The 15,869-nt window shown below is 46.8% G+C and overlaps 1 protein-coding gene across 1 annotated transcript; it reads right to left on the reverse strand.

The window, feature by feature from the left end:
- Positions 1–706: 706 nt before the first annotated feature.
- LOC125424736 lies at positions 707–7,069 on the reverse strand. The gene is made up of 7 exons (XM_048482165.1): positions 6,994–7,069; positions 4,930–5,277; positions 3,976–4,410; positions 2,396–2,500; positions 2,271–2,295; positions 2,139–2,173; positions 707–882 (listed from the first exon to the last, which is right to left on the reverse strand). Exons 1-7 carry the CDS (start codon positions 7,037–7,039, stop codon positions 719–721), a joined length of 1,158 nt encoding a protein of 385 aa, XP_048338122.1. The 5' UTR covers positions 7,040–7,069; the 3' UTR covers positions 707–718.
- Positions 7,070–15,869: the final 8,800 nt, after the last annotated feature.

Below are 15,869 nucleotides of genomic sequence, written 5' to 3' on the forward strand. Positions count from 1 at the left end.
TTCTTCTTCTAAACATTAGGAAGAACTTCCTGACTGTCAGGGCTGTTTGACAGTGGGATGCACTACCTCGGAGGGTGGTGGAGTCTCCTTCTTTGGAGGTTTTTAAACAGAGGCTGGATGAACATATGTCGGGAGTGCTTTGATTGTGTGTTTCTGCACGGCAGGGGGTTGGACCTGATTGCCCTTGGGGGTCTCTTCTAACTCTATGATTCTTTGAGAGGTGGTTTTCCGTTGACTGGTTTCTGTGTAGCATCTCTGGTGATCTCCCATTCACACACTAACTAGCACAGACCTGGCTTAGAAGAAGAAGAAGAGTTTGGATTCATATCCCCCCTTTCTCTCCTGCAGGAGACTCAAAGGGGCTGACAATCTCCTTGCCCTCCCCCCCCTCACAACAAACACCCTGTGAGGTAGGTGGGGCTGAGAGAGCTCCGAGAAGCTGTGACTAGCCCAAGGTCACCCAGCTGGCGTGTGTGGGAGTGCACAGGCCAATCTGAATTCCCCAGATAAGCCTCCACAGCTCAGGCGGCAGAGCGGAGAATCAAACCCGGTTCCTCCAGATTAGATACATAAGCCACTGCTTAGCATCTGAGATTTTCCCAGATAGTGTGCTTTGGTCTCAGGGGGTGAGAGGTTTTTTTTATTTGGACCCCCTTTTAGAGGACGAATGGACAGGTTCAAAATCAAATCTGGCCGCACGCAGAAGACTTTTATTTCTCTATTTAGTCACCAGGGCATAAACAGTATGCAGTTTCTCTCCAGGTTGAGAAGTTGGCTTGCTGTCTGATAAAGTTGAAATGTGTCCTGGGGGTTTCATCACGACCGAATACAGGGCTTCATCCTTGTCTATGTCGTTCCGACTGCTCACTGCGTAGGGGGAGCCTGTGGGACCGAAAGAATCAAAGGCAGAAGTTGGAGACTGCTGAGTGAACTCAAAACAAATTGTGGGGGAAGGGGAACACGAAGAGTTAACTCCCTTGAAATGGATCAAGAAAATAAGGTGTTGAAATAGGAAGCGGGGACATCTGAAATCCAGTCCACTGTATGTTTTTTACTGGCTGCGTAAAACAACCCTCAGGCCCCTTCCGCACAGGCAGAATAATGCACTTTCAATCCACTTTCAGTGCACTTTGCAGCTAGATTTTACTGTGCGGAACGGCAAAATCCACTTGCTAACAATTGTGAAAGTGGATTGAAAGTGCATTATTCTGCATGTGCGGAAGTTAATCCAAACTTGGCTGAAATTTCTTCCCCTAGGCTCATTCCGCACATGCAGAATAATGCACTTTCAAACTGATTTCAGTTCTCTTCGAAACTGTGCGGAATAGCAAAATCCACTTGCAAACAGTTGTGAAAGTGGTTTGAAAACGCATTATTTTGCATGTGCGGAAGGGGCCCTAAAGGACTAATTTTTTTTTCTTGGGTGAGGAGGGGGTGTTTGTGGAAGCATCAAAAGAAAAAAATGATGTCCTCCTCTGTATCTATAACTTGACAGGATACAGTCCTCTCTAATTCTATCATATGATCTAGGTAGGTAGGTAGATGATATGCATGCATGGTGTAGTGGTTAAGAGCAGGTGGATTCTAATCTGGAGAACAGGGTTTGATTCCCCACTCCTCCATCTGAGTGGCAGAGGCTTATCTGGTGAACCAGATGTGTTTTTTAGGGAAAGGAGCTCGTAAGCCACCTTGAATCTCCTTAGAAGAGAGAAAGGTGGGATATAAATCCAAATTCTTCTTCATATATAAAAACAATATATATACAACATATGGGGGGTGCCATTGTGTACTTTTGTTCCCCTTCAAAAAATGTAGATCTGGCCCTGGGGAAAAATCAGCCATTAAAGAACCAAGCAAATGTAAAGGTACTCCTGGCGACATTAAGAAATAAAAAGGAAATCTTGATTCATCCCTACACTGTAGCTGCAAAGGATAAATGTGGACCACTCATACTGAATCTGAAGTCAGTTTCATAGTCCTTACTTGTGGGACGTTCTGCCAAATATGTGCTAAGAAATTTCTCAAGCGTGGCTTTCTAAATAACGTTGCGTTTATTAATTTACTTCATCTTTCAAGCGAGGTGATCTCCCATTTCCGGTAAAATAATAACTATAATAATAAAAAATAATTATGCTTACAGTCGTCTCCTTCTAGTTCAATTTCCATCCGACTCCTAAATAAAAGCAGAAAATGATGGCAGAACCATTTCTAGTTGGCTGGAAGGAACCCCATGAAAATGATTTTTTTTACCAGCCCAGAAAACATATTACCTTGGACGTTCCGCGGCAGGATTTCCTGTAACAGATAAATGAGCCTGGTGAAGTTCCTGTATTCGAACTGCCTCTACAAATTATACACTTGTGTTTTCACGTCGCTTTGCTTTTTATTTTATTACCTTTTGCCTTCTTCTTCCAGCAAAGGAGCCATATTGCCCCACAGACGGGAATAACGCTGACAATCACTCCTAGGGAGATTTGTAACTGTTTCATAAGACTGTAAGCTAAAAAGACAATCAGAAAGAAAATATTACATCTATGGGCCGAAAAGTTGTTGAATCGGGTGCAGGTTTTATTGTGTAAAGTGTTGTTTTCACTTATGAATACTTTTATGGTGATGGTAGGCTGCAAATATGGAGAGCCGGCGTGGCGTAGTGGTTCAGACCAGGTGCACTCTAATCTGGAGAACTGGGTTCGATTCCTGTCACTTGAGCTGTGGAGGCTTCTCTGGTGAACCAGATTAGCTTGTGCACTCCAACATATGCCAGCTGGGTGACCTTGGGCTAGTCACAGTTCTTCGGAGCTCTCTCAGCCCCACCCACCTCACAAGGTGTTTGTTGTGGGGGGGGGAGGGAAAGGAGATTGTAAGCCCCTTTGGGTCTCCTTACAGGAGGGAAAGGGGGAATATAAATCCAAACTCTTCTTCTAATAATAATAATGGATCTAATAATGGACTAAGTGTTTAAATTCTCTGTGCATTTGTCAGTCTTGGGGCCAGTTGTTTTAATGATGCCTGAGCAGAGAACAGACACACAAAAACTAGAACTGAAATGAAGGATAAGAACCTAAGAACTAGCCTGCTGGATCAGACCAGAGTCTATCTAGTCCATCTCTCTGCTACTCGCAGTAGCCCACCAGGTGCCATTGGGAGCTCACATGCAGGATGTGAAAGCAATGGCCTTCTGCGGCTGCTGCTGCTGCTCCCGAGCACCTGGTCTGTTAAGGCATTTGCAATCTCAGATCAAAGAGGATCAAGATTGGTAGCCATAATTTGAAATTTGAAAATCATAAGGATGATTTCAAATTTCTCATGGAATCGAAAATCTCCTTTTCAATTTCTCTTCTGCAGTGAGGATCTGCAGTCTGATCAGCAAGAGATTGGGAAGAGGGGAGAATCCAAGCTAGGATGTTGGGTTGCCAACTCCTGTTGGGAAATTCCTGGAGTTCTGGAGTGGAGTCTGGAAAGTATGAGGTTTGGGGAGAGGGAGGGGCCTCAGCCATTTTGACCTGTGTAGTCTGGAAATCAGTGGTGACTCTGGGGTATCTGCAAGTCTTGCTTGGAAGTTGACAACTCTGTGGGAGGGGCATGTAGGGTGAGGGACACTGGGCAGAACCCAAGATAATGCCAAGAAGAAGAAGAGTTTGGATTTATACCCCTCACTTTTCTCTCCTGTAAGGAGACTCCTTTCCCTTCCTCTTTCCAGAACAGGCACCTTGTGAGGCAGGTGGGGCTGAGAGAGTTCAGAGAGAACTGTGACTGGCCCAAGGTCACCCAGCAAGAATGTGTAGGAGTGGGGAAACCGGTTGACCAGACAAGAGTGTGGAGGAACGGGGAAGCAAACCCACTTCTCCAGCTTGGAGCCCACATGCTCTTAACTACTACACCGCGCCGGCAAAGTCAGAGGAAGTGACAAGAAGGAGGAGATGAGGCCATTCCTCCACACGTACTCATGCTTTGCTCCCTCGCTGACTCTATTACCTGTAGTAGACTCACGCGACAATGTGGAATTCTGGACTTCTACGGACACGTTCGAGGCAATCTTCCACACGTGTTTGTTACTCCAGATAGTAACCACACACAAATACTTCCCGCTGTCAGAAGGGATGGCGTTGATGATGGTGAGGCTGTGATTTAGCCATCTTCCGCTGAAATTCACCGGAGGAGCGGTCCGTCTCTTTTTAATGTCAGCGTCCACACAACAATTGACATCCTTGGAAAAATTACTACCATGACTGCCTTCACTTGAAGCAGAAAAGAGACACAGATTCGGAACAGTCTCCTTAATCCAATACAAGGTCAGAACTTTGGAGCTGTGTTTAATTTGCAGTCCACAGGTAAGGGTGATATTGCCTTTTTCTGGAATGACTGTAACATTTTCTGATGGATCCTTGATCATCCCAAAGTGTTCCTCTTCTGTATGCAAAATGAAACAAACAGGGGAGATTGTGAGACTCTCTCTCGCGCTACTGACTAAGAATACACCAAACTCCTACCCAGTGGCGTAGGAGGTTAAGAGCTCGTGTATCTAATCTGGAGGAACCGGGTTTGATTCCCAGCTCTGCCGCCTGAGCTGTGGAGGCTGATCTGGGGAATTCAGATTAGCCTGTGCACTCCCACACACGCCAGCTGGGCGACCTTGGGCTAGTCACAGTTCTTCTGAAATCTCTCAGCCCCACCCACCTCACAGGGTGTTTGTTGTGAGGGGGGAAGGGCAAGGAGATTGTAAGCCCCTTTGAGTCTCCAGCAGGAGAGAAAGGGGGGATATAAATCCAAACTCTTCTTATTATTATTTCTGGAAGATGGCTTCTAGGACATTAGCCCTTGCTGAGGCCCCTCCCTCCCCCAAATCCCACCCTCCCAGACTCCAGCCCAATTTTTCAGCAATTTCCCAATCTGGAGCTAGCAACCCTATACCATAAAAATGTTTCTCACCCTCCGACTCGTCTCTCACAGCAACTATGAAGAAGTCAAAATTGTTGCAGTTCTTGATATCATTAAAGAGGGGGCACGTACGGTGCTCTGTCAGGACTGTGCAGGCAAATATTCCACCAGTAGAAGAAACACACACGGGTAGGGTTTTACTTCTGTAACTTGGTGAGGAGTGTTCTCTGCATTGTGGAGCTGAGTTCTTTAGATCATTCTCAATTGGTTCAAACACTTGCAGGGATGACGAACCAGATCCTTTGAACCAGAGGTACTCCGTTTTTGATTCAGCCTCCGGTCGGTTGCAGCTCAGGCCGTGATTTCCATTGGGATCATGTTGGCGAAAGAAAGTAGCCCCTATAAAAAGATCTCATGAATGAACAATATTTCAGGGACTCGACCTTCCAACTCATCTTACAGGATTCCCCCTTAACCCTAAAAGGGGCATGTTAACCTCATACCAGGGTGGTGTAGCGGTTAAGAGCGGGTGCACTCTAATCCGGGGAACCGGGTTTGATTCCCCGCTCGACCAGTTGAGCTGTGGAGGCTTGTCTGGGGAGCCAGATTAGCTTGTGCACTCCAACACATGCCAGCTGGGTGACCTTGGGCTAGTCACAGTTCTTCGGAGCTCTCTTAGCTCCACTCACCTCCAGTGGCGTAGCGCCAAGGGGACAGGGGGCGCGACACACCAGGTTTGTGCTGGTGCAGGAGCAATGGGGGGTGTTCCAGGGGGTGTGGCGGGGTGGGTATGGCAGGGGTGCAGGGCGCACACATGCACCAGTTGCCCCTTGCTTTGGCCCCGCCCACCTCACAGGGTATGTTTGGTGTGGTGGTGGGGAGGGAAAGGAGATTGTAAGTCTCCTTACAGGAGAGAAAGGGGGGGGATGTAAATCCAGACTTTTCTTCTAGTCTGGAGAAGAGTTACAATTCTGGGGGGGTCCCCAGGCCCCACCTGTAGGTTGGCATCCCTACCTTACCCCCAAGAAGTAGACAGATTGATAGACATTTTCAGAGCTTTGAGGCTCCATTATCCGAATCATGAAAGTGACCTTCCGTTCGCACTGCATGGCGTCCTGAGTACACTGTCGACCAGTTGTTTGCTCAATAACTGTAGATATCTATTGTCTATTTCAGTGGTGGTGAACCTCTGGCACGGGTGCCAGAGGTGGCACTCAGAGCCCTCTCTGTGGGCACGCACAAACAGAGCCCCCCCCACACACACACACACATCTAGGCTGGCCTGGACCACTGGGCTCGATTATTAGCATTAAACCTAAGACCTAGTTTTGGGGAAGCAGTGTAGGTAACCCTGTTAAGCGCTGTTAAACGCCACTGATTTTCATGCGAAGAACTAAAGCGCGATCCTTTACCTGGGAGTAAGCTCGGTTGCTGGCAATGGGTCTTGCTTCTGAGTAAACCCTCCTAGGGTCGTGATTCACCCGTTGGAAGAGTTGCACGGTTGCTTCAAAGCAAAGCCACCGACTACCACCAAGCTTACTCCCGAGTAATGCACACCTCGGAGCCAACTGTTTTTTCTAAACTAAAACCTCAGTATCAGTTTAAATTGCCGTGTTGGCACTTTGCGATAAATACCGTGTTTCCCCGAAAATAAGACAGTGTCTTATATTAATTTTTGCTCCCAAAGATGCGCTATGTCTTATTTTCAGGGGATGTCTTATTTTTCTGTGTTGTGTTCGTCAGACATGCTTCCAAACAAAAACTTTGCTACGTCTTACTTTTGGGGGATGCCTTATTTTTCACACTTTAGCAAAACCTCTACTACATCTTATTTTCCGGGGATGTCTTATATTCGGGGAAACAGGGTAAGTGGGTTTTGGGTTGCAGTTTGGACGATCGGTCTCGAAAAGGTTCGCCGTCACTGGTCTATTTGCTGAAATCCACTTCACGCATCAAGAGAAGCATATGACACATTCAATTACCAGTTTTTAAAGTGTCACAACACTTCTCCCCACAACATCCCCAGGGACCAATGCTGCATCACGCAAGCATCTGTGGACTCATTAAACCCAGAAACTCGAAGCAAGGGAGTAGTTTTCCCGGAAGGGCACGTACCTGTGATCTCCCTTGGGAAAGCGACGAGCCACACCAAAATCAGCATCTCGAAAGGAAGACTCGGAAGTCTGCTCGGTCCTCTGTTGCGTTTCATTCTGAAAGTTTCTCAGAGGGAGGAGGGAAGGGGAAGGGAGAAAGAGGAAGCCATTCACAGGAAGGAAGAGAGATCTTAAAAATAATTCTCTCGCTGCCCTGCTGATAAGTGAGAAGGGGTGGTTGGAGCCATTCAGCCTCATGGCACAAGGGCTCGTGCAGAAAGCCTGTGGCTCAGTGGTAGAGCATTTCCTCGGCCTGAAGGACGTTTCAGGTTGAGACCCCGGTATCTCCTCTGCCTAGCAGCTTGGGATTTCCTTGGGGGCTTCCCATTCAAATACTAACCCAGATCGGGCTTAATTTGGCTTCCAGTATCTGCCAAATGTGCTAGTTTGGCCATCCAGGACACAGAAGTCCCTTCTGCAAACCAGAGTGGTGTAGTGGTTAAGAGCAGGTGGATTCTAATCTGGAGAACCGGGTCTGATTTCCCCACTCCTCCACCTGAGTGGCGGAGGCTTATCTGGTGAACCAGATGTGTTTCCGCACTCCTGCATTCCTGCTGGGTGACCTTGGGCAAGGCACAGTTCTCTCTCAGCCCCACCTGCCTCACAAGGTGTCTGTTGTGGGGAGAGGAAGGGAAAGGAGCTTGTAAGTTGCCTCAACCCTCCTTACAGGAGAGAAAGGTGGGATATAAATCCAAGCTCTTCTTCCTCCTCTTCCTCCTTCTTCTTCTTCCTCTCATTCTTCCTCTTCTGGAGCAGCAGTGGCGTAGGAGGTTAAGAGCTTGGGTATCTAATCTGGAGGAACCGGGTTTGATTCCCAGCTCTGCCGCCTGAGCTGTGGAGGCTTATCTGGGGAATTCAGATTAGCCTGTGCACTCCCACACACGCCAGCTGGGTGACCTTGGGCTAGTCACAGCTTCTCGGAGCTCTCAGCCCCACCTACCTCACAGGGTGTTTGTTGTGAGGGGGGAAGGGCAAGGAGATTGTAAGCCCCTTTGAGTCTCCTGCAGGAGAGAAAGGGGGGATATAAATCCAAACTCTTCTTCTTCTCCTCCTCCTCCTCCTTCTCCTCATTCTCCTTCTTCTTCTTCTTCTTCCTCCTCCTCCTCCCACAAAAAATCTTTACCGGATCTATTGATTTGAAATGTTTTTATGTCGCCTTTATTGGATCCCACACTTAGGGCCCCCGAGTCAGAAAACAAAAACATTAAAGCAAACTTTTAAAATACCTTTTTTGAGCCCTTCGGGGATAAGGCAGCCTATAAGTTTAATATAATAAATAAATAAATAAATAAAATGAAAACACCACCCATTAGCAGGAAGTCTGTGAATGTCTCGTTTGATTTTGCTGCCTGGTAGAAATTCAGCTGCCAAATTTGCCATGAGATGCATTTAGATTTGTAGCTGTGTTGCTTCGCTTAGCTCACCTTAGGGTGCCCCTTCCGCACATGCAGAATAATGCGCTTTCGATCCCACTTTCAATGCACTTTGCAGATGTGCGGGATAGCAAAATCCACTTGCAAACAGTTGCGAAGGTGGGTTGAAAGTGAATTATTCTGCATGTGCGGAAGGGACCTTAGTTTCTCCTCATTTTGCTGGGAATGTACAACACACACACACACACACACAGAGAGAGAGAGAGAGAGAGAGAGAGAGAGAGAGAGAGAGAGAGAGAGAGAGAGCTTATTTGGCACAGTATAGGATCCAGACCAACCTGTCTGCATTTTCTCTGATTCACAGGCTCAGGGGTATTAGTTCCTGATCAGCCACTAGATGGCAGAGGAGAGCCACTTTTTAATCTGTCTGCAGTTTCCAGACAGGGCATGCTGATGCATCAAAATACAGGCAAAGAAATCCAGGATCTTCTACACCCTGAGTTTATCCCTGGTGATATCTGGATGGCCCAGGCTAGCCAGATTTTGCAAGATCTTGGAAGCAAAGAAAGGTCGGTTCTGGTTAGAGCTTGGACGGGAAACCACTCGGGAAGTCCAAGGTTGCTACACAGAGGGAGACAACTTGTTTTGACCTAGCCCAATCTCATCAAATCTGGGAAGCTAAACAGGGTCAGCCCTGGCTAGTATTTGGATGGGAGACAACCAAGGAAGTCCAGGGCTGAACACAGAGGAAGGCACTGGCAAAATCCACCTCTGTTCATCTCTCGCCTTAGAAGGAGATCCATTCTGCATAGGAGGACCTTGAAAACCCTGCAGGGTTTGGCCTGGGCTGGCCAGCCTGTGTATCACCTGGACGACAGTGGACCTAGAGTACCGATACAAAGGGTAGTTGAGTTTCAGGCAGTTGTGTAACAAAAGTTTTACATATTTTCTGCTTGCTGTTGTTGTTTCTTTAACGACAGCAATTGTGTTCCAGCAGGGAGCCATTTGCATTTTTTCCCCTCTGGAAATTTACGCAAGGGGATGATGCGGTGGTTTGCATAATGTTCCCCAGTGTACTCGCATTTGCATTTATTTATTTATAGCCCACTTTTCTGCCCACACATCTCCCTCTCCCGGCCTGCAATTGGGACTCAGAGGCTTAGTACCCGATGGGTGTCTTGGCTAGGAGCAATGGACTCTAATCTGGAGAGCCGGGTTTGATTCCCCACTCCTCCACCTGAGTGGCAGAGGCTTATCTGGTGAACCAGATGTGTTTCTGCACTCCTACATTCCTGCTGGGTGACCTTGGGCTAGTCCCAGTTCTCTCAGAACTCTCTCAGCCCCACCTGCCTCACAAGGTGTCTGTGGTGGGGAGAGGAAGGGAAAGGAGCTTTTAAGCCACCTTGAGTCTCCTAACAGGAGAGAAAGGTGGGGTATAAATCCAAACTCCTCCTCTTCTTCTTCTGAGCACTTAGAACTTGGGAATGTTTCTACTCATTGAGACTTACATCAGAGCAATGATTGATTGATTGATTTTGATTGATTGATTGATTTGTTTGTTTGTTTATTGTAGGCTGACCAGACGTCCCGCTTTTGGCGGGACAATCCCACCTTAAAACCATTTGTCCCGCGTCCTGCAGGTTTTTTCAAGTGCACCGATTTTTGGAAGGCTGCCGCACTGCCTTCTGGGGCGCAAGGCAGTGCAGCAGCAGGAGCGCACGGCCTTCTGGGGCGTTCCCATTTCCCGCCCTGTGACAGAGCGGGAAATGGGAGCGCCCCAGAAGGCAGTGCGCTCCTGCAGCTGCGCGCGCGCAGCCGCCCATCCCGGTTCACAAAGGTGACCATCTGGTCACCTTAGTTTATTGGTTTTATAGACCGCCCTCCCCGGAGGGCTCAGGCGGTGTTAGGACACAAGTGTTAGGACATGATCACTGGCCATAAACCATTTTGCATGAAGCCATAGACCTTCTCAAGTTAAAGTATAGGCCAGGGGCCCCCAACCTTTGTGAACTTGGGGGGCACCTTTGGAATCCTTACACTGGTAAGAGGTGTGACTGCAAAATGGCTGCCCAAGGAGGCGGAGTCAATCACAAAACATCCAGGAGTGAGGTCACACGCAAAGCTAACAGTAATTATTTTTAATCACTTATTGAAGGTTACTGCTGCTATAGTTTTATAGTTTTAAGGTTTTGTATATTTTAACTGGGGTATTCGATTTGTTTTATTGTGCTGTTATTTGTTGTTGTACACCGCCCTGAGCCCTCTGGGGGTAGGGCGGTTTATCAAATCGAATGAATGAATGAATGAATGAATGAATGAATGAATGAATGAATGAATGAATAAATAACGCTCTGCATTTAACAGAGCGGCTTCGAAAATTAGCAGGTGGTTTAAAAAAATATTTTTGCATACACCTTTGGTCGGGCAGTGGAGTTCCTTGCACTGTGCGGACAGCTGTCGTCAAAGCAACGCTTTTAAAAATCTGCGCAGCTCATCAGATATCTGGACACAAGCCCAGCTGGGCAAAAGTCCCCGGGAGTGGCACTGTGCCCACGGAACCACACTGAGGGCTTCTGGCCCAGGTGAAATGTGAAACAAAGGCATGATTGGCAGAGTTAAGAATGGGGGGAAAAAACCCCACCACCTGTCTGCTTATTCTTTTTAATGGTTTGCAAATGATGGGAAACACAAACACACTGCTTTGCACTATGGAAATCTCTTAACGGGCTTCATTCAAATACTGATATAACTTGTTCCTATTCAGGCAGGGAAAATAAGGTACACAGCAATGTCATGGAACATAGGGAAGAAGAGTTGTATTTATATCCCCCCTTTCTCTCCTGTAGGGAGACTCAAAGGGGCTTACAATCTCCCCCCCCCCTTCCCAACAAACTCTCTGTGAGGTGGGTGGGGCTGAGAGAGCTCCGAAGAACTGTGACTAGCTGAAGGGCATGTGTTGGAGTGCACAAGCTAATCTAGTTCCCCAGATAAGCCTCCACAGCTCAAGTGGCAGAGCGGGGAATCAAACCTGGCTCTCCAGATTAGAGTGCACCTGCTCTTAACCACTATATCATGCTGGGATGACTCCAGCTTTTTTCATAAGAGCGTGGAGGCACCTGAAAAAGCCGGCATAATTTTTATTCTAGCATCAGCTTTTGTGGACTAGAATATTCTTCATTGGACACACGAGTGGATTTCATGTGTTCTCTCTGTGTAAGTTCCATTCAAAATCCATCCGGGTTCATTACACACACACACACACACACACACACACAGAATAAGGCACTTCCACTTCCACAATTGTTTGCAAGTGGGTTTTGCTATTCCGCACAGTAAAATCCAGCTGCAAAGTGCATTGAAAGTGGATTGAAAGTACATTATTCTGCATGTGCGGAAGGGGTTTAAGAGAGCTACAATACGTCTGACCCAATCTCACTCAGTCATTTATTCTATGAATCAGTTGATTGCGTATCGGCAGCTTTGTCACTCGTGTCTGAGCTCTGGGAAGTGAGTTCCAGTTGCCAGAACCTTTAGTAAGCACACAATGAGTGTAAACCAACTGCGCAAGTCACGCAAGTAAAGGGAAGTCATGTCATCACTCTGGATTTCAAAATGCTCCCAATGTTTCTTTGGTTCTGCATTGGAAGTGGAAAAGGCTAAGCACAAAAAGTCAATTGAGATCATCCTGTCCGGTGGGATGCTTTCCGGTTGGATAACTTCCCTGTCATGCACACATCTCGCAGTCCTCTGTGTATTCATGTTCTAGCTCTGGGAAACCAAACCAGGCGGTCAGATCCAGAACAAACTGTTAGATTGCCGGGTTTCCCACGGTCCCAAACGTTAGAAATAATGGTTCACAATCCACCCATTTACTGTATTTACACATGAGCCACATTTGGGCCAGATCTGGATTAACACATTATGGAGCCTCTGTTCCTAATTTCAGGGCAGAGATGAAAAGGGAACTTCCCCAAACATGACAGCACTGAGTGATGTAAAAAAAATAGATGGATGGCTTAGCCCTCAGGTAGAGCAATTATAAACAAATGAGACCTTTTGTAGATCAGAATAGATACACCTGTTTTTCTCCTCCTCCCTGGGACACTTTTTGTTTTAGCTGGAGGACAGGGCGGAGAAGGAGCAGCAGGAAGTCTTTCCAGGGAAGGACGCCGATTTAGGCACTGAGAAACAACCCTCGGAAATGCTCAAGGACCTGGTGCTGAGGTGGTTCTTAGAGGTCCAAGCGCCACTTCTATCCCAGGACGGCTCCTTTCCAGAATGGTTCCATGGATTCATCACAAGGAAGTAAGGAAGGCTCCAACCTATAGTCGAGGTGCTGAAAGCAATGGGATGTTTTAGCCAGTGTGGTGTGGTGGTTAAGAGCAGGTGTGCACTTGAATCTGGAGAACCGGGTTTGATTCCCTGCTCTGCCACTTGAGCTGTGGAGGCTTATCTGGGGAACCGGATTAGCTTGTGCACTCCAGCACAATGCTGCTGCTGTGTTTTATAGAGTTTAAGTTATGAATTTTAATTGGTTATTTATTTATTGTGTGTTATTGTCTTCCTTATTGTTTCATTGTACACTGCCCAGAGCCCTTTGGGGGTGGGCGGTTCATTAAATCTAATAATAATAATAGTAATAGTAATAGTAATAGTAATAGTAATAGTAATAGTAATAATAGTTGATGATGATGATGATGATGATGATGATGATGATGATGATGATGATGATGATGATGATGATGATGATGATGATGATGATGATGATGATGATGATGATGATGAGGTCACTAGATACTGCGATTTGAAAATCGAGCTTCAGCGTCTATGGCACAAACCAGCTGAGGTCGTCCCAGTGGTAATCGGCACGCTGGGCGCCATCCCAAAAACACTAGGGCAGCACTTGAAACATCTTCGAATTGACAAAATTAACATCTGTCAAATTCAGAAGGCAGCCCTGCTGGGATCCGCACGAATACTACGCCGATACATTACAACTTCCTAGGCCACTGGGTGAGGCTCGAATTGTAATGAAGGCCAACAACCAGCTAAAGATCTGGCAGCTGTGAAATCTACAATAATAATAATAATAATAATAATAATAATAATAATAATAATAATAATAATAATAAAAACAAAAAACAAAAAAACCTGCCAGCTAGGTGACCTTGGGCTAGTCACAGTTCTTCAGAGCTCTCTCAGCCCCACCCACCTCACAGGGTGTTTGTTGTGTGTGGGGGGGAGGAGATTGTAACCCTTTGAGTCTTCTTACAGGAGAGAAAGGGGGTATAAATCCAAACTCTTCTTCTTCTTCTCATTGTCTCTCTGTTCAGAAAGAGGAATTCAATCTCAGCTGTGAGACGGTGTGGTGTAGTGGTTAAAGCATCAGATATGGATCCGGGAGGCCCAGGTTTGAATCCACGCTCAGTCATAGAAGCCCACTGGGCACGCTCTCACGGGATTGTTGTGAGGATAAAACAGAAGAGAGGAGAGCAGTGTGAACATCTCCGGGTCCCTGTTGGGGGAAAAAGTAGAATGTAAATAAAGCAAATCAATCAATCATGCAAGATTTTTAATCGACTTCATCTGATGGCCAAGGATGAGATTTGCACCTCGGTAAACCAAAAGAAACAAGCAAACCAAAGTGAGGGAGACGTAGAGCAGGCGAAGCTTTTCCCAGTCCAGAGATCAATTGATTAGAAAAGCTTTTCCATGGCACAAGTTGACACTGAACATTTGCTAAGAATCTTGTGGTCCTCCGATGATGCTTTACTTAGGTTGTCTTTTTTAATTATTTGATACGGCAGATTTGGGGATGTGGGGGAAGAATCCTAGTTTTCTTCGTGTTGTCAAAGGCTTTCACGGCCGGATTCAACTGGTTGCGGTGGGTTTTCCGGGCTGCGTGGCCGTGGTCTGGTAGATCTTGTTCCTAACATTTCGCCTGCATCTGTGGCCGGCATCTTCAGAGGTGCATCACAGAGGGAAGCCTGTGGCACACTGTGTCCAGTGAGAAGTGAATGAGAAGTGAAATTTCACTTCTCACTGGACACAGTGTGTAACAGACTTCTCTCTGTGATACACCTCTGAAGAGGCCGGCCACAGATGCAGCAACAAGATCTACCAGACCACGGCCCACAGCCTGGAACAACCACAACAACTAGTTTTCTTCCTTTCTGCATTCTTTTCTCTCAGCCCCACCCACCTCACAGGGTGTTTGTTGTGAGGGGGGAAGGGCAAGGAGATTGTCAGCCCCTTTGAGTCTCCTGCAGGAGAGAAAGGGGGATATAAATCCAAACTCCTCTTCCTCCTCCTCCTCCTCTTCTTCTTCTTCTTCTCCTTCTTCTTCTTTTATTTCTTTTATTTCTTTTATTATTATTATTTGATATGGCTGATTTGGAGATGGAAAGAAATCCTGGTTTTCTTCCTTTCTACGTTTCCTTCTTTTCTTTTCATTTTGTTTCACTCACTCACTCATGTGATTTAAGAAACCTCTTCTTGGGACTCTGGAGAACATCTGCCAGTCAGAGTGGGCAACACTGACCTTGATTCAGGTTATGGCATCTTCAGGTCTGTTATATGGTGGAAACACCTCTCTTTTCACAGGCAGACCGAAGAGCTCCTGAAGGAGAAAGATTATGGCTGTTTTCTGATCAGGCTGCGTGAAGGAGCGTTTGGCTATATCCTCTCTTACAGGTAAGCCTTTGAACTTGAGCCTCTCCCTTTTGGCCTGGCCACCTGTATCCTTGTGTTATTGGCACTCAACTTTTTGCATGCTGCGATCTGCCCAAGAAATCCCCCTTGCTCCAGGAGTAGAATGCAGGCCTTGCTGAATCAGATCTATAGTGGCCTTAACCCACAGGTGTCACACTCGCGGGCCTCCAGATGTTATGGACTACAGTTCCCATGATGCTGACAGGGGATGATGGGAACTGTAGTCAATAACATCTGGAGGGCCGCGAGGTGTCCATCAAAGAAGAGGAGGAGGAGGGGTTTGGATTTATACCCCACCTTTCTCTCCTGTAAGGTGGCTTACAAGCTCCTTTCCTTCCCTCTCCCCACAACAGACCCCTGGTGAGGTAGGTGGGGCTGAGAGAGTTCAGAGAAATCTATGATCATCCCAAGGTCACCCAGCGGGAAGGCAGGAGTGCGGAAACACATCTGGTTCACCAGATAAGCCTCTGCCACTCAGGTAAATGCAAATGCAGTTCAATGTAGCAAAATGCAAAGTGATGCCCATAGGGGCAAAAAATCCAAACTTCACATACACGCTACAGGGGTCAGTGCTATCAGTCACAGACCAGGAAAGGGATTTGGCCGTCTTAGTTGATAGTTCCATGGGAATGTCAACTCAATGCATGGCAGCTGTGAAAAAGGCAAACTCTATGCTGGGGATAATTAGGAAAGGAGTTGATAATAAAACTGCAAGGATTGTCATGCCCTTATATAAAGCAGTGGTGCGACCGCA

Source organism: Sphaerodactylus townsendi, linkage group LG17 (assembly GCF_021028975.2).
Source record: "Sphaerodactylus townsendi isolate TG3544 linkage group LG17, MPM_Stown_v2.3, whole genome shotgun sequence".
NCBI classification, from domain to species: domain Eukaryota; kingdom Metazoa; phylum Chordata; class Lepidosauria; order Squamata; family Sphaerodactylidae; genus Sphaerodactylus; species Sphaerodactylus townsendi.